Below are 18,427 nucleotides of genomic sequence, written 5' to 3' on the forward strand. Positions count from 1 at the left end.
ACAGCTCTGCTGCCCACATTCTCGTGCCCTATAAAGCATCCTCTCCTCAGCCGCCAAAGTGATAGCCCTATAATCATGTCACTTATGTGCTGGAAAATTCTCTAGTGGATTCTTGTTGCCAACTAGAATAAAGTCCCAACTCCTGTAAGGCCTTGTTGACGGTGCCTCTTGAGGTCTCCAGTGCCATTTCCTTCTTCACGTCTCCTCTTCACCAAACTCCAGACATCATGCTTCTCTCTGTCCCTAGACACGTCATGATCATTCCTATCTCAGAGCCTTTGGAGTTTCTGTTCCTTCTGCTTACAGAGCTCTTTCCCAAGGTATTTGCATGGTTATCTCCTGCCAGGCTTCAAAGCTTAACTCAAAAGTCACCTCCTCAAAAGGCCTGTCCTCAAGCAAAGTAGCCTGCACAGTCACTGTCTTCCTGTTTTATATATTTAGATCTTAAATTATGCCAATTACTATTTGTGCAGGTTCACGGCCTGTCTCTCTGCTAGAATGTGAGTTCCTTGAGGGTAGGGACTGTCTTGTTCTCTTCCATGTCTTCAGTGTCTGGAATAGAGCCAGACACACTATGAAAGCCCAATCAATGTTTGCCATCATTGCAAATCATGTTTCTAAATAATATTTAATGATATGATAGCATTCCCCAGATATGTGATTAAATGAAAAAATAAAAGGTAGGACAAAAACCTATTCACTATGAGCCTGATTTTATAAGAAAAGATACATACTTTTTTTTTTTTGAGTCAAAGGAAAAAAGTTATTTAAGATTTTACAAAAAACAGAGCTATAGAAAGTAAAATGCCATTAAGTCAGGTTGAGCTGCATAAGGCATTTTCACATTTTTTTCTTAGGAGAAGGGAGTTATATGGAAACTTCTCATCCCCCTCCACCCCCCATTCCTCCGTGTCCAAAGTTGAAGGCAGGTTATACTGTAGGGTCCATCCCATCTTCAGAGCAGAAAAACCACATGTCACCTTTCTTCCAGCCTAGCAGCACAGAAAACCATCTCAAGAGCTATATAGGACTCCATAAAAAAGAATGAAGTAATTGGTAATATAGCAGCCTCTCATCCTACAGAGGTGAATAGGGTTCCATCACTGGACTCAAAACTTTTGTTTCCTTTTACCAACCTTTCACTAAACCCAAGCATGCATTCATAGAGTTAGCAGCTGCACAATGTGGTCCTTCGAAGAACGAAAAAAACATTTAAAAATACCAAATGTCCAAAGACTTCTGAGAAAGAACATCTTCTTTTTCTAGGAGAAAAATTCCTCTTCTCATTCAAAAATGTGGATTTACACATGTAAAAATATGTATTTATACAGAGATTGTGATGGTTTATTCACATATGAAATTAACCTTGCAATATTTTGTCTTTATGCTTCTTGATCACATCAAAGGTTTTACTGCAAAATGGGACCTTTGTTCTTATCCAGTTAATCTATCGCAGGATGAGCCAGGATTTAGGTACATATGTAATTTTTTAGCATCTCTTTCATTTCAGATTTCGACACATATTTGGAATTTGCTACTGCAGCCTCAGCTGTGCTTATCATGATAGTGGCTGAAACTGGAAGACATTAAAAAAAACTCTAATGTCATCCATACTTGCTATTTATATGTAAGTCTTCTTGTTGGGAACAAAAGGTAGAGAACTCACAAATACCACCATCTAAGCATCTGTTTCAAATTAAACATCAGCCTTCAGTTTGCAAGATAATTTCTTTACAATTAAGCAAGTAGCAGCAGAAGACACATGTCAGTTGCTTCTTTCTTCCTGGAGAAGTCTGCAGGATAACTGCACCCTAGGATCTTCTCTGAGTTGAATTTGAGAGGTGGAAACAAAAGAAAAGCAGCCTTTTCCAATCCAAATCATGGAGGTAAAGTGTAGAGAAGAGACATCCGTATTTCAAGATTAGAAAAAGTGGCTGGATAAACAAAGCAGGACTATCCACTCCAGGAGACAGGCACAGAAATACTTGCCAAATCCTGAGTTCAGGGTTTTGTTTTCTTTTCGAGATAAATATAAAAGTACCTAAAAGTCAAGGAAAAGGTTCTTCCTCGCACGAGCCAGCAGAAGCACTTGACCGCCCGGGGGCCGGCCCACCCCCGGCCCAAAGGCCGGAGTGCCACGGAACACCTCACTCCGCCATCTTTGCTCTTTCCCAACTCCTACATTTTTTAAAAGACAAAAAAAGTCACTGTGTCAAGGATTTCTCTAGATAATATTTATAATGTTCAAAATGCTTGTGCTGTTTTATTACTGAAGGGTTTGTTTCCAGTGATATATGCATGTAATTAAGCAAGATTTCTTTCACAAAGAAAATTGTCCAGAGGATGGAGAGGGGAGAATACATATATTGTTCTATGTATGTGACCACTCATAACTACTAACACAAGCCAACTTCTTATTACCATTTAATAGAGTACAACTCTGAATAGTCAAAAAAACTCTTAGTTGATGGGTATGTGTTCTTGGCATTTGTTCTGTTTACTTTTGAGTATGTTGTTTTATGATCCAAAGGTGAAGCTCTTTAAGACTCACAAGGATAGAGACAAAGAGATTTTAAGTTTAAAACTAAAAATGGACAAAACTGACATCAGATATTCACATCGACTGAGAGTCTTTGGGACCAACTGAGAATTGTGATTTTGCAATTACCCAAGTTATTTCTAACACCGCTACTCTGCTTTTTTCTTCTGTTGCTTTTAAGTTGGAAATTGTAGTGGTTTATGCAAATTTAACAAAAGGGAAAGTCTTGGACTTTTCCTGGCAGGGATTTTCTTGCTCTACCCACTGTCATAATTGATTACATGCTGTACCCTGATGGAAGAACAGAATTTCTCGGCCAACAGAAAATCACAAATACATGGTAAACCATCTGCTTTGTCCAGCGGCTGAGAAATAATAATGTGACCAATGATCCAAGCGAGAAGGGGCTGCCAGTCCAACTGTGGCCAGTCCTCCATCAGCTTCTTGTCTGAAGGTGGAGGGAGATTTGTTTTGGCAGCCACCCTGCCAACATCTGACATCTGTCACCCATAGTTCCCCATTATTGCTACTTCCAAAAACTCATATCTGCCAGTCAAACAGCTTTTCTGCTGATGGACTGTCGAAGGATGCCTTCTCAGCCTGACGTGCTTCTGGGGAACCCCCCTTTATTTGAATACATGCATCCACTAATCCCTTTTCATGCCTTGCCTTTTAGCCTGTCACTTAGTGGGAAAAAAGATCTCTCCCCAAGCCCAAGTTCACTGCTTTTTGGAAGCATGGCCAAAGCATGAAGGGCATACTACGAAAGTAGTAAATGCTTGTGGTTTTAGTCCCATGGGATCAAAAGCAGTCTCCTCCATCAGAATCCGCAGACAAACGATATCCCCTCCACCTCTGCCTTTTTGTTAACGTTTGCATACATAACTCCTTTAAAAATAGTTAACACAGTACTTGATGTGTTTGCACATATTCTTGTGGAAGCTTTCTATGTATTAGGCACTTTACTAAATGAGGCACAGACTATCTCATTTAATCCTTTTAATAATCCAGCGAGGTTTTGTATTTTATAAAAGAACAAGCAGAGGCTCAGAGCTCTTAAGGCCAGTAAGTGGCAGCTCTGGGATTCAAACCCAGATCTTGCTTAAGTGAAACTCTCTTTCCACTACAGCATCCTGACTCTCCCTGTCACAGTATTTGTGACAATTTGTATGTAATACATAAATGTATGAGAAAGTCAGCAGTACTCCAAGCAGATAGCATGCACTGGAGGGTATTGCTTGGGAAGGCTAAGGCCCTTGCTTTTGCCACAGCCCTGACAGAATGCCAAGGAAAGAGAAGAGCTTTAGGGCCTTTAAATCCTGGTCCCCTGGCCCTAGTTCCTGAAAACATTTAGGGAATAAAGCGAGTAAGGTGGTAGGAAGTACCGTATCAAAGCAAATCTCCCATTGTGCCTTCATTTTGATTTCACAGAGACATATGGAAAATGTAAGTGAATGCTTGCCGATTATTACACATCTTCGGCATTGAGACTTTCCAGGAAACTATTGACCAAGGTGACCAGAGGCTCATTGAACTGAGTCATGAATGGAAACCTGCGGAAGCCAAGCGTTCTCTAACTACTTTAACGCCTCCATGGGCAGGGCGATCCTCAAGTAAGAATGGCATGAGCGCTTGCAGGACCTCAGGATATTGCATCCGCTGTAGGATGTTTTTTGAAATAGTAATCGGTGTTTTTCCTCCAGTATGTCTGCCCTGAATTTTTTCACCCTTTTATTCTGTATCCCCTTTTTCAGGGAAGGGAAGGTGACAATAAAAGAGCCAAGGAAAAGAATCTGTCTCCCCAGAAGATAACGAAAGGAATCTTGACATAAACAAATGCTTGAGGGACTGGGATGAGAAGAACAGGGGCTTCCCTGCCCCCTGGACCAGAACAATTCTCTGGGCTGAATGGGGGTGGGGGGGTGTTGGGAAAGACTTGATATGAGCATAGATGTTGGTGGGCCCCTGAGCAACAGGGACAAACTGGAGACGTCATGTTTTCTTTAAATGACATATGTTGGGGTTTGGGAGGAAATCAGAACCCATGCCCCTTTCCCACATGGCAGTCCCCTGGAGATGGCAAGACCCCAGAGAAAAGGTGGCTGTGTAGCATCCTCAACTGGGACAACCTTTGGGCTCCCAGTCCCAGCATGATGTGGGGGCAGCAGAATATGCATTTTACATCCAAGAGGAAAAACAAAGTCAAGAAAGCCACAGTTGCAACATTTGTAATCTTCTTTAAAATATGTCAGAGTACACAGCCTATACCCCAAATGCTGCAAGCATTCTGCCTTAGTCAGCTCAGGCCGCTATAACAAAATGCCATAGACTGCATAGCTTAAACAACAAACATTTATTTCTCACCGTTCTGGAGGCTGGAAGTCAAGATCAGGCTGCCAGCAGGGTCAGGTTCCGGTGAGAGCCCTCTTCCGGTTGCAGGCTGCCTATTTTTCTTTGTACCTCACATGACAGAAAGAGAGTGAGCTAGCTCTCTGGTTTCTTATAAGGGCACTAATCCCATTCATGAGGGCTTTACCCGCATGACTTAATCACCTCCCAGGGGCCCCACCTCCTAACACTATCCCACTGGGCTTAGCTTTCAACATACGAATTTTGGGGGGACATAAATACTCAGCTCATAACGTATTCTGACCAAGAATGTACAATCTAAGAATGGTCCACTGGTGTCCTAAACAAAAGTTTACAAGAACTTCTGTTATCTGTATCTTGATCGATAATACTTTATTAATTAGTATCCTAAACTTCAGAGATGAGATTTTATTGCTGAAAACAACAGTCTGTCAGCTCTCAAGATGCAAGTTAGAAATTGGCCTCAATGAAATCAAGATGGGTGTACTGGCTTCTTTAGACATTGTGGAGCCACTCCTGACCTCTGAATGAACAGGGTGAAGAATCTAGGGACATTGGCCTGCAGCCTTGGGGCCTGACAGAGCCTGCCTCTTTCACAACCCTCCATCCAGCCACAGGACCAGAAGGCATTCGGGTTACTTGTGGCTAGACTCTGAAGGTAAGAGAATCTTACCTTGGAAATGTATTTGCCTGGACGAGTGACCCTTTCATACAAGGTGGTGGTGGAGACAGAGCCCTGGGCTGTCACAGCACGAGGGCGCAGACAACATGAAATGTTTAGGGCCTGCATTGGTCCGCTACAAGTCTGTAGGGATGTTGTGCCAAATGTAGTCTCAGCTTTGCTTTCATTATAAGTCGATAGCAAACTTGTGAGGGAGTGGCCAATGCTCACCCACTTTAAATTTTTTAGTCACTACAAATACCGGCCAAAAGAATTTAAGAATTTACTTATGTCAACACACAAAAGCCTGAAGGGGCTCTCCAGGCTTGCAATCTTCCTTAAAATATGTCAGAATATATAGCTATGTGGGTGATTTAGATAAGCTATACCCTAGATGCTGCAAGCATTCTGCCTTAGTCAGCTCGGGCCGCTATACAAAATGCCACAGACTGTGTGGCTTGAACAAAGAACATTTCTCCCAGTTCTGGAGGCTGGAAGTCAAGATCAGGCTGCCAGCAGGGTCAGGTTCCGGTGAGAGCCCTCTTCTGGTTACAGGCTGCCTATTTCTCTTGTATCTCACATGACAGAAAGGATACGAGGCGAAGTGGATGCCCACCCTAGCCCCTCCATCCACCCCGAGTGCTCTGGCCAGGCGAACCCAAACTAGAATGCAGACCTGGGGAGAAGGGAGAACAAACTGTGAATGGCCTGAGAGTCAGATTCTTCCAGTCAAAAAGAACTTCAGGGGAGAAGAGTGACTGTCGTGCAGGGGACGCAGCTCGCTGCACCATTCGTCATGCGAGGCGGCCTGCAGGGTCTCTGGTCCCGCTCACCTCATAAGAACACAGGATATGGCTAGGCCAAAAAGGAACACCCACGGAGCTATAGGTAGGGGAGTCATACCACTATAGTCTCACTGGAGGCTGGATCCACACGACCTGCAACCTGCTGTCTGCTTCTCTGCCTGCCAACCCACCGACCAACCAACGCAGCCGCGGCAGTTATCTCAGTGGCTAATTGGCTAACTGGTTACAGCAGATGGCCAACCAGTCACAGCTGACAGCCGTCTACTACCTGAGCCAGCACCTTTCCATGTGAGGCCGAGAGCCTGGAAACTTCTCTGGGACTCTGTCCCCACAGTGACATTCTTGCACATGTGAGATCGGGCTGAGAATTATAGTGGCTACACATTTATAAGCCACATGTCCTGGAAGAAACCTGAACAGAATTACTGTGAAGAATAATCAAAAAGCAAGGCAAAAATGCCGGGAAAGAAAATGCTACTTCCAGACTATAAACCCACCGACAAACTTCTCCTTAGATTGTAAGGCTCTTTTCTTTCTTCTTGGACTTTGTCTACATTGAAGGTGACGTTCCATCTTCCGATGATTTCAATGATATCATCATCCAGTTCACCCCACCTTGGCTGAACGCCTCACTCTTTCAGCTCAATTCTCAGTAAACAAAGTACAAATAAATCAAGCACTCCTGTGTGGTGCAAGATTATTGTGGTGCATATTATTTGAAGTCAGCCAGATCTGTGTTCCAGTCCCAGCCTGACTCATAGTGTGAGCTACGTGACCCTCAATTTACTCAGCTATAAAATTAGGTCTCAAATTCACGAGGGGGTTGTATTACATGAAACACTTGTGAAAAAGCTCTTTTAACACTACAAAATGCACTTAGCTGCTAATTATCTAAAAAGTCTCCCTCCCCTCAATGCCTAAACTGGCAGTACTGAGTAGCTAAAAGACTGGTACCTGTCAGTAAAATTAACTTTTAAAAAGACTGAATTAGGTGCCTCTCTGGACTTCTGCTTTAGCCGTGATGACAGGTAACATTTATCCAGCTCTGGCTATGTCCAGGTACGTGGAAGTGCTAAGATGAAAGAACCCAGGCGGTATTGCTATTATTTAACCCCATTTTACAGATGAAGAAACCAGTCACTGAGGGGCTAAGTAACGTGTCTAGAGCAGGCAGTCCACTGGAGCCCTTGTGTTCTTTACCACCACATTAAGTAGCAGTCGTCGTGTAATTTCTTGTCTGTTTCTGCCATTAGCCATTGAAATCAAGGAGTGCCTGGAAAAGCAGGAGCTGAAGAAACATTTATTGAATGAGGTGTCTGGGGCAGAGCGCTTGGCATACAACCAGCCCTTTTCTGTTGAGTGAATGAGCGGAGCCCAGGAGCCCCATAAGGGGAGAGGATAACGAGAAGTCATCGTTCATGATGGATGGGATGATTGATGCATAGCCATGGGATTTGTAGTTTTTCAACAGATGCAAAAGTCTCACAGGTTTGTCTTATGGACTCATTAGGTGCCATGAGAACTAAAAGCGACTGCAAAAACAAACAAATAGAGGGGGAAAAAAATGGTCTTTAACCCATTCCACCTGGTGACTTCAATGTGGGTTGACAACTCTACTCTCAAAGGAATTTCAAAAATCTGGCCCAGGCCCCAGTTATCTAATGACTGAAAACCCATAAAGAGATAAAGGAGATTACAAAGCCTAGTGGGGAGTGCGGGTCTTTTATATTTGGGGTAGAAAAGTGGAGGGAGAGTCTCAGGCCTTTCCGCTCCACCTGGGACTTACAGAAGTCCTACTTCATGGCCAGAGAGGTAAGAGACATGTTTTAGGCTGCAGAGATGCAAACTCCTTAGTGAACAGGCAGGTGAAGCAGGTTCGTAGGTGCTTGGGGGCGGGGAGCCGAAAAGCGGGCCAGGACGTCCTCAGCTGCAGCTCTTATTGCCTCTCAGGCCCGTTGTTGCCAGAACGTAGATTTCCCAAGTAGTTAAAATCCTGACATGTATGTGAAAGCTCTCATCTTACATTAGTAATAAAGTCCAAGGCAATTTAAATCACGGTGGGAGTCTAAATGCCTCTCTGCAGGCTGGATTTGGTCTGTAGGCGGCCAGTTTGCCATCTCTGGATGACATACACACTGAAAAAAATCGGAAGAAGTCATGAATCACAGCAGCCACTCCGAGATGGAGTCAGGATGTGGTAGTGCGGAGAGGGAAGCAGGTAAGGGGACAGCTGGTCCTGCAGCTCTGAGGAAGGGAGGTGTCCGGTTCTGGGCAGTCCTACACCTGGCTGGCTGCACCGCTCCCTTTTCTGTTGTACCGTCTGTGGCACTGATGCCACCTAGTGGACTTCCCAGGAAGCGCCCGATGATTAGACCTCCATGTTGAGTCCTACAAAGGCCAGAGGGTGGTGGGGGACCAGGGCGACAAGTCAATTCCAGAGCCAAAGTAAATCACCACAAACGAAATAGAAGCCGTGTTTTGGATAAGCATAAACCCATAGCTGCAGTGGGATTCCAGGGTCAGAGAGAAATCAGCGGGGCTCTGTCGTGCTGTTTTCTTAGGCCACCCACTCCAGCTTGATTGAGCCTACAGTCAGAGCTGGTAAGTTCTGCCCCTCCGGGCGGGAGGCCCCCAGAGCGCGGGGTGGGGGGTGGGAGAAGGAGGGGATATGGAAGTCATGACTGAAGTCATCATCTCGACAATGCCAACCTTATTTCTTTAAGCCTTGGGAGAAATTAGGCAGGTAGGAGTCCCAAATTAGTATTTGTGGCTGTTTATCCTGTTTCATGAGGACAACATCTGTGTTTATAGTGTTTAAAATCCATTTTATTGTGTGCTCATCAAGCTATTTGAATATTTTCCCTTCATTTTTAAGATCACGTCCCATCCCTTTATTTTTGGAAAAGGTCAAATAAATTTTGTTTCTACTATTTATAAACTATGCTGCATCTTACCAAAACTGTTTTCCTAAAACTCGTTTGCTTGAGGAAGTCTATCCCTGCTTTTCTGAAAGCACCCTCCCACAAATGGGCATCAATTTACTCTGTAGGCATTGCCAAGTAATTGTCTTTATACCTCTAATGCAGTTTCATGGGCCTGTGTTTGGTCTCCTCATGGAAAGTTTCTTGCACCATGGGGTATGGGTGTGTTTTCTTTGCTTTTTCTTGAAGGCCCGATGTAGGCCCTGCACACTAATGTGGCTTATGGACACTCAGCTGTCCTTTTCTTGACATTCTGAATCTTCACACCCACAGTCACTACAAGCATTTTTGCCCCTGACGTTGCTCTAAGAGCAGGGGAGAAAGAATCTGGTGTGACATTCAGCTTTGAATACTTGCTTCATGATAGTCTGTTGAGAATAGTACTAAGCCCAGTGAAATGTTTTATTTTGGATTTTGGTGTTACCGCTGTGTACCGAATGAAAAGTTCCAGATCTCTAGAAAATCTTTAGAAATACAAAGCGCTCACTGGAGCACAAACAAAAGACCTGGGATTTCTAGGTCTTCTCTCCATCAATGATTTTCACCTTCAGAAAGGGCACTTTTGTCTCACATTTGAGATTTTCCAATTGTTAAGGTCAAATAGGTCTGAAAGAGTGGTACAGGGACCATCAGATGTAACACTAGCCAGGTGAGTGGAGTGGAGCACCTGCTTTGCCCACTGTCTTCCCAGCCTTGAACATCCATAGCTCTGAAAGAAACATGCCCCTGGTATTACGGAAAGGTACCATGTTTCCCCGAAAATAAGACCTAGCCGGACAATCGGCTCTCATGGGTCTTTTGGAGCAAAAATTAATATAAGACCCAGTCTTATATATATTATCTTATATTAATTATATTATATATTATATAAGACCGAGTCTTATAGTAAAATTTAATTATATTAATTTTTACTCCAAAAGACACATTAGAGCTGATTGTCTGGCTAGGTCTTATTTTCGGGGAAACACGGTACTTAGAGGAGTGGAGATGTAGTGTTATCAGATACAGCCCCAGTACTGCAAGCAAGCAGATGGGGGTGGGGAGGGAGAGGAATCCAGCTGTACCGCGGGTCGTTGGATGCTGCAGAGGCAGTTCCGAGGATGGGTGAGAGTGGCAACTTCCCAGAGGCCCAGCAGACTGCACTAGGCAGAAACCCAAGAAGTTATCCCCGCTTTTCTGCAAGAACAGTGAGGTCAGTGGGGGATGGAGACAAAGGAGAATTTCTAGAGTCCTTGTAGGATTAAAAATCTTATTGGGTGGAATTACTTAACAGGGAATGTCTTAATCTGGACATTCCCAATGAGCAGCATTAATCTTACTGCTGACAATTCAGGTCATAACTAAACTGGAAAACAGCCTTCCGTGACTTTGAGAGAGAACTAGAGAGAAAGTAAATGGCTATTAAGCCACTGCCTTTTGCATTACCCATCACTCCCAGAAAGGAAGCGGGTCTGAGGCACTAAGGTCTACGAGCAGCTGGGACCAGGGCCTGGCGATTCGCTTAAGTCCGCCTCTCCCACCCCTTTCCCAAGCTCTGCCTCACACCCCTCCACCAAGGGCAGTTGTGGCCCAGTCCTCGCATGACAGATACAGAGGTCAGGAATCAGATGGGAGCCAGGAAAAGCTGCAGGGTTCGGGCTCTCACAGACCCCCTACCTCCACATCTCCCAGGCCAAGAGATGCTCACTCCCAGCCAAGAGCGAGCAGATGGCAAGTCGAGGGCCAGAAAGTGAGGCCTCATCATGACAGCAGTGACTTACCCACCTTAGGAAGGTGGGCTGAGGCTTCTAGTTGATAAGAGGGTTGAAGAGGTGACCCAGAAAGAAAAAGAGTCATGAATTATTTGTGTTGCAGTAACACAGATGCACATGTAGGTGTCCTTCCAGATTAGGATTTGTGTTTCACACCACTAGTAATTGTTGCCAACAGAGTTCTGACATGAGAAAGATGTATGCCACTCTGAGGACTTCTGGCCTATAAATAAGTCAAAACGGCCAGAGAATTTAGGTCAAGGTGAGTTTATTGTCCAAATAGCATAACCTAATTGCATCCAAAACCATTTTCAAATCCATCTTTAAGCTAGTCAGAATAACAGGTTATTATTATTTTTTTAAATCACTTAACACTGAACAGATAGGACCTCTTAAAAGGCAGCTGACTATACCATGTCACCATCGTAGCCAATAAAACATTTTTTCCATACTTCCTAAAAACCTTTTGTTTATACTGATCATGCTACTTTAGCACTTGCTAGCATCCCGACCAAATAAACACCCACACCTCTTATAGAGTACATTGTGAGAATTACATTGACTTGATATGGCATCACACTCATTTAAAGCAAAAAAAAAAAAAAAAAATTATAATAATAATAAAAGAAATCCAAGACGAGAAACTGTAACAGAGATCTGAGGTACATGGTACAAGGGTAATGAACATAATGGAAAAAATCCAATGGTCTGGTGAATTGCTGGGGATTTAAGAGTTGGCCAGCAATAAAAACTAAAACCCATTAAAAAAAAACCAAAAACTTTTTTTTTCTTAGGACAGGAACCTGTCAAAATACACTGGATACTGTAATGGCTACAGTCAGTAAGGCACTTTTTTCCCCAAAGTAGGCTGCAGGCAAAGAATAAATGTTGCAGCTACAGCATGCATGGATACATTTGTCGATGGCTTCTTGAAACCTGAGCCAAGAATCAGGTCTGATAGCCCAGCCAAGTCTAAAAGCAGACACACACTAATGTAGAATAGTTCGGGCTGAAATGACTGCTCTGGGTTCAGAATCCATAATCATGAAAAGCCATGTGGTATGAGAAGTCATAAACATCCTTGAGTCTTCCTGCCCTATTTTGTACAAATGGACGGCATGAGCAGCTCTTGAGAACTGCTCCAAGCCCACACCAGTAGAAGCCTGCTCTCATTCTATAGCTAGAGTTGGTGATAGCTGTTGGCTTAAGGGGACTTGACTGTCTCAGCATTAATTTCCCTTTTAAAGCTATTCTCAGGGTTGGACTGTCTCAAAGATAAACAAAGAGGAATCCTTTTGGCTTAGAAGCCAACTGGCTCACTCAGACTTCCTCCCCATTCCTACCTCCCCTTCCCACACTACCAATAGCATCTTCTTGAACTAGAAAATCATTATTTACATGATATAAGGTGCAAGTCTATTTCTTCTCCCAGCCCTGCCCCCTGGGGCCCACGGAGAGAAAATTCCCCTGCCCTCTTTGAGAAAAGTCATCCAATCCTGCTTAATGTTTTTAACCTGTCAGTCCCAGGGCAGCGTGGAGAGGCACTGAGGGGGCTGGACCTCAGGAAAGCTCCAGCTCCCTCTGAAGAGAAGCCCACCCTGCTAGCGAAGGGATGCAGTGTGATGCAGTCAGGGTTGTTTCCTCCTCTAGCCTTGTCACTTAAGCTCCTGCAGGTCTCTGAGTCATGCGTCCCTGACTTGGCTGGTAGGAGGCAGAACAGAGCCTCTTGTACAAAGCTCATAGACCAAAGGGGACCTGGCTGTTAAGACACGGTGAGCTCTTCAGTGGGGTCCCGGGGCAGGTCCCGAATAAAGCCTCCTCTAAGAACAGCCCCTTCTCTGAGGGGCTGTCCTCTCAGCACATGGGAGACATTCTGCTGTGGGACCTGTCCCCTGCTTCCTTCCAACCTACAGGCTTCTTGGCTGTTAGGAACCCGCATGGAATTGAATTATGCTTAGCATATATTTTTGGCATACTAGGATTCTTCCCCCTAGGATTTGGCCAAAACAGGGGAAGGAAACAAAATTTGGCAGGCTAGGGGAACCACTTAGCCCCCACTGATGGAGAAAAACAGAAAAACACAAGAGGAGGAAGTAAAGATTTAAAAAACAAACAAAAAAAAGTAGAAAAAGACCAGAATAGGTTTGGAACCCCTTTAGTAGGTGAGGAAGAAAAAAATTCACGAGGAGAACTGAACTCCTCTGGGACAAAACCTCCCACCAAGGAAACCAAGAGCCAAGGAGAGGGTATCAGCCACGGAAGCAATCTGGGGTTCCTTCTTTTGTTTAAGGAGGGAACAGGCAGAAAAATCCAGACAACCTAGCACCTTTCCCACCATCCCGCTAGGCCCCAAAGACAGGAAGGAGAAAAAACTAGAAGGCCCCAGTGCACCCAGGGCTCCAGGAAAAGTGGGAAGTTACAGACAGCAGGGAGTCTGTTGGCCTGTTCCCTTATTTATCAGGTTCTTTCATTTGCTGCTTCTGTTTGAGCTTAAGGGCCTGTCACTATGGAATGAGTTTGTACCTCATTTTGTTTTTAGGCTCCGAGATCCCCAAGAACTCTAGGGACCTTGCCTTCTTTACATGCCATGGAACGTCTCAGGGCCCAAAAGCGTGTCCTGTGCAAAGTGGGCTCTTGATAAAATACCGCCTTCTCCACTTTCCTCTCCAAAACTTCAGAATTCACCACCCACTACCCCACCAGAAATTCCCTAGAATTTAGGGTCATGCTAACCAAGTCCTGGACCCTTCTAAACACCCTACGAGACTGACTCCTCTGGACGTCCATCTCCGTAAAGCGGCAGCCTCATCCCCTCCCTGCAACTACCATCCAGTAATCATCGGACCTAATTCTCCACTCATGCCACTTCAATACAGTTCAAACCTAAAAACCATTTAGTGCCGCTTAGCAAAGGGCCTGGCCTTATACAGTGCTTGCCGCCACAGTTGGAGACAAGTGGGGGAAGGAACCCCCTAAACACTGCATATTGCAGATTCAGACTGAAAAATCTCTGCAATCATCCTAAACTGGGATGCCCATGTGGGAAGAGAAGGGGAAGGGAACGTCCTTTCAAGGTGAGAGGACCCTAAGCGATGAGAGCCCTGCTTTAGAAAGGGCTGCAAGATGAGGGTCTCCAAGTAGCCTGCTGGGACTCTTTAGTCTGTCTCCTGATACCTACGTGCAAATTATGACTTCTTCGTCCACTATGCTGAATGTCTGCCGGGGGGGGGAGGGGAAATCCCTTGGTTCAATTGTATTTTTTCCATCATGATGAGGATACCGGAGTCAAAATGGAAGCCTGATGACCTTTGTGACTGAAAAGGTCCCTGCGGTGAGACCCTGGGCCAAACCCACCTCACCTTTCAATTGAGAGGGCATGCAGCCACCTCCTCACCTTTCTACACACTCACGGGCTCCCAAGCAGAAAACTGTATGGTTGTGAGGTATTATGAAAACAAAAATGTGAATCATTTTCTTTTGTAGCTATTGACTTTGTCCAGTAAACCTGAGGTAAAGAATACTCTGTCTTTGAAGAATGTAATCAGAGAGAGAGAGAAAAAAATAACCCAAAAAGGAAAAAAACCAACCATGAATACGCTACCAGAAGAAAACAAACTATGGAGGGCTTTTCCAGTACAAAGAACTCTTATCTCAACCATCTACTTTGGGACTTGGTATTTAAGCAGTAAAATAATATATTATAAAAATGTTTATAAAATAGCAGCACACTCTGTGAAAAACATTACAGCTAGGTACTGTTAATGTGAATAAGGATGAATGATCTTAGCTTCTTAGCAGCGCAAAAAAAAAAAAATAATAAAAAAAAACTGAACATAATAAAATGAAAAATAAGAGACCCTTAGATTTTTCTCCATCTTCAACCCTCATACTATGAAACAAGGCAGAATCTGTGTATAAAATAATTCTTCAAAGTAGCCCTGTTCTGATTTTTCTTTTTTACTTAAAAGGCAAACATTTTAACAAATAGCTTCATTACCTGTCAATTATAATTGTGCAAAAAAAAAAAAAAAAAAACATGTTGTTGCTCCAACCTCTTTGCTAACTGTATGTGTCTAAGAAGTGGAGAGGAAAAACATTCAAGTACACTGAATACGACTTTGCAATGAAATGAACAGAAAACGGAAAGGGAACAGAATGCCCCCCTGACGTTCAGCTGTCTTTGCACCAGCGGTAACCTTTCTTTCCACGTCCAAAGGAGAAGTATATGGGTGGGAATTAAGCTCTTTCTGTGCCATGAAAAATGGTAACAGCTCTTTGTTTTTAGGCTTTTCTGAGGAATGTGGTGATGGGAAAGTCAGCAGAAAGGGGTGTCTCTGGAGTCCTGGTAAAGAACACCAGAACTATGGACCCGACAATGGCAGATACCAGAAGCTCTTTCGTAGTACCCAGACTGAGGGTGTGGGGGGAGGGGCACCAGAGGAGAAGGGAGGGGTCTATTCAGCATGATTTGCATAAACCATCCCATCTACCCCTCCGGAACAATTTTTCAAAGTGCTTTTCGAAGGGAATGGTTTATAACAATGCTAAACTGTGGACCAGACATACCAACCAGCACCAGAAATTAGTTTTTTCCTAATAAGGGATGCCACGGTCACATTACGCTCTTTAATATGTTACGAGAAAAGATGTCCTTCCAGATCCCACCCTTGGTCTCCATCTGCCTCTGTTTCGTATTGAGTTTTGGTAATGGTCCAGAGCTAGATTGCCCCTTTAGATAAAAATATGGTGATGTCTACAATGAACCATGTTTGGAAGAAGCAAGATGTCAAAAAACATGGAACCCAGGATTCAATCACCTGTGTCCAACCAGGAAATAAAACCTCTTTTTCAGGTAGCAGCTACTGTAGACAGCAAGAATTTGTAATTAGAGACCCAGAAATGCTCCCGACGTAAGTAACAGGTGGTCGAGAGCAAAGGTGCTTCTACATCCAAAATGGTTCAGTCACGTTGACAGGTTGCTTTGTCCTCCCTCCCCATTATGTCCCTTCTTATTTCTAATTCCTTCTTGAGTTCATTGCTTTGCAATCTAATCATGCCATAAATGGCATATGCAGTTCCTTGAAATTATCCTAAAAGGGGTGTATATGTGCTAGTTTATAACATGAAAAAAAAGTCTCCTCTAATTTGTTCCCATATTGCAGGCATACATTTTCTCTAGCTACTCTGCAGGTTCTCCTGTAAGCATCTTACTATTGCTTTTAACATAATCAAATAATAACTGTCCGCATACACAAAGGGATTCCCTTCTGTTGTACTCTGAATAGGCACCAAATGCTTTTAATTATTCCATTTTCATAGGACCTTTTTCTCTCACTTCTAAAAGACCTTTCAATATGATCTAGGTGGGGACAGAATTTTTTTTTTTTTTTTTTAAGTTTTATCCTAAAACATAAAGAACAAAACACAACCAGAGAGAAGGAGAGAGAGCACATTTGAACACGTCTCTCCCATTCGGCCCGAATGACATCCTCACAGGTCAATATCCCGCACATCTGTAGGGGTGCTCGCTTGGTCCAGTTCATCCTCCGACTTGGATCCATCGCCCTGGTCCTGACGGAACTGCTGCAGGCTATTCAGCAGCACCACCTCAATCTGCTCCTGGCAGGCCTTGAGGCAATCCTGGAAGGAGAATGGTCCAGACCAGAGAGCTGTTAGCAACGTCAGCAGGGTGCAGAGCCCTTCCTGAAGAAAGCTTACACAGTTCAACCTTCATATAATCCCATGCTCCTTTTCCAGGAGAGAAATCAGTGTGAAGGGCAGGAGATGTGTTCTGGAAAAGCCATGCAATCCCTGGGAACTTGTTAGAAATGCCGGATGGTATGGACAGGAGCATCTGAAAAGCATGGGCATGGAGGATGAGCCATGGATGGACTTGCAGTCCCTGATAACCTGGGGGACATTAGGTGCTTTCTGCTTGGGGAAGCTGGGCAGTGACAGGAAAGGGGAAGACCGGTACTACGGACAGAGCTATGGTACTAGACAAACGCAGCGCCGGAGGAACAGATAAGAAAAAAGGGAATGGACTGAACTGCACTGACCCTCACATACACTGTCCGAGTGCTTACAAACAAAAATCTCTGTTTTTCTGTTTATTTACCATTCCCTTAACTCTCATAAAAACACGACACAGAATGTTTACAAAATTCTGGACACTTGAACTGACCAATTTGGGTAGAAGCAAGCATTTGCCATACTGCTCTGATATTAGTCTATATTTGGTAGGGAAAATTTAGAGTGTGTTTGCCCAGGCAGACGCGTCTGTTAGCAGCTGACACGGAAGACAATGGTGAAGTCATGGGTGTCTCTAGGGAGAGACTCAGGCTCCTGCCAGCCCACGGGCAGGAGCTGAAGAAATGGCTTAGTGGATATTTTCAATCCTCTCTCCCCTGCAAGGCTGCTTTTCTGCACTCTCTTCAGCTGCATAGACATATGGAAAATATGTTAAATTGATTCTGCCTGGGTCTTTCCACAGTTTAATATATGCTTCCCATTTGTTTCACTGTGCAATTTTCACTGCCCAGAGGTTACTGTTTGCCAAGCACAAAAGCATTGTCTTTATTTTCCAAAGATCTAAAATAAAGTTGGAGTTCACTACTCAGGAACAAAGTTTCCATGCCCCCCAATTTTCCTTTCCTATCTCTCGTCCACTCCATTCCACATTTCAAACTACAGGTTTATGAAAATTAAAACAACAGCCAACGAGCGCTCTGGGCAGCGATGAAATATCACCCAGAACATAAGAAGAATGAAAAGAGGAAGGGTGGGTATTTGCTGTCCTCCTACCTGCGGGCAGCACCTACGTCATTTAACTTCTCTGATCTCAGTTTCCCCACTTGTAAAATAAGGATAATGTTTGTAAAGATCAGCAGAGATAATATGTATGAAGTGCTAAGTGGCAGTTAAATAAATGATAATCATTAATTATGAATAACAATCAATCAGCCCAGGAACCTGAAAGAATTCTTTAGATTTAAGTGTGCATTAGCATTTGCTCAGGACGGGTGAAAGGACACTGTGTGACGGGCACCTGGCACTGAGTGCTGCAGAGGTCCCCGTGCCACTCTGAACAAGCAGAGGAGTCAGGGGCTGGCAATCAAGGACCCACAGACACCTGGCAACTTTCCTGTGGCTTCTCCTGGTCACACCCTCGACCCTGTCTGACCCCACGCCCACCACATTCCCAGCGATGAGAAAGCTGACCGGCCCCTCCTGCCCCCTTGCTCGGGCCTTCTCTGTGGTCCTCCTCCAACGCCGTACTGCAGCGCGGGTGCTCCCAGGTCACTCACCACTTGCCAAAA

At 44.2% G+C, this 18,427-nt stretch overlaps 1 protein-coding gene across 1 annotated transcript in view; it reads right to left on the reverse strand.

Annotated features, from left to right (window-relative positions):
* Window positions 1–11,363: 11,363 nt before the first annotated feature.
* Window positions 11,364–18,427, reverse strand: part of CCND2 (cyclin D2) — a 28,871-nt gene continuing 21,807 nt past the window's right edge. The window contains exon 5 of the mRNA XM_033117208.1: window positions 11,364–16,748. Within this exon, the coding sequence (XP_032973099.1) occupies window positions 16,599–16,748 (150 nt within the window). The 3' untranslated portion in view covers window positions 11,364–16,598. The remainder of the gene's footprint in view (window positions 16,749–18,427) is intronic.

The sequence above is a fragment of the Rhinolophus ferrumequinum genome, chromosome 10, assembly GCF_004115265.2.
Source record: "Rhinolophus ferrumequinum isolate MPI-CBG mRhiFer1 chromosome 10, mRhiFer1_v1.p, whole genome shotgun sequence".
Lineage (NCBI taxonomy): Eukaryota > Metazoa > Chordata > Mammalia > Chiroptera > Rhinolophidae > Rhinolophus > Rhinolophus ferrumequinum.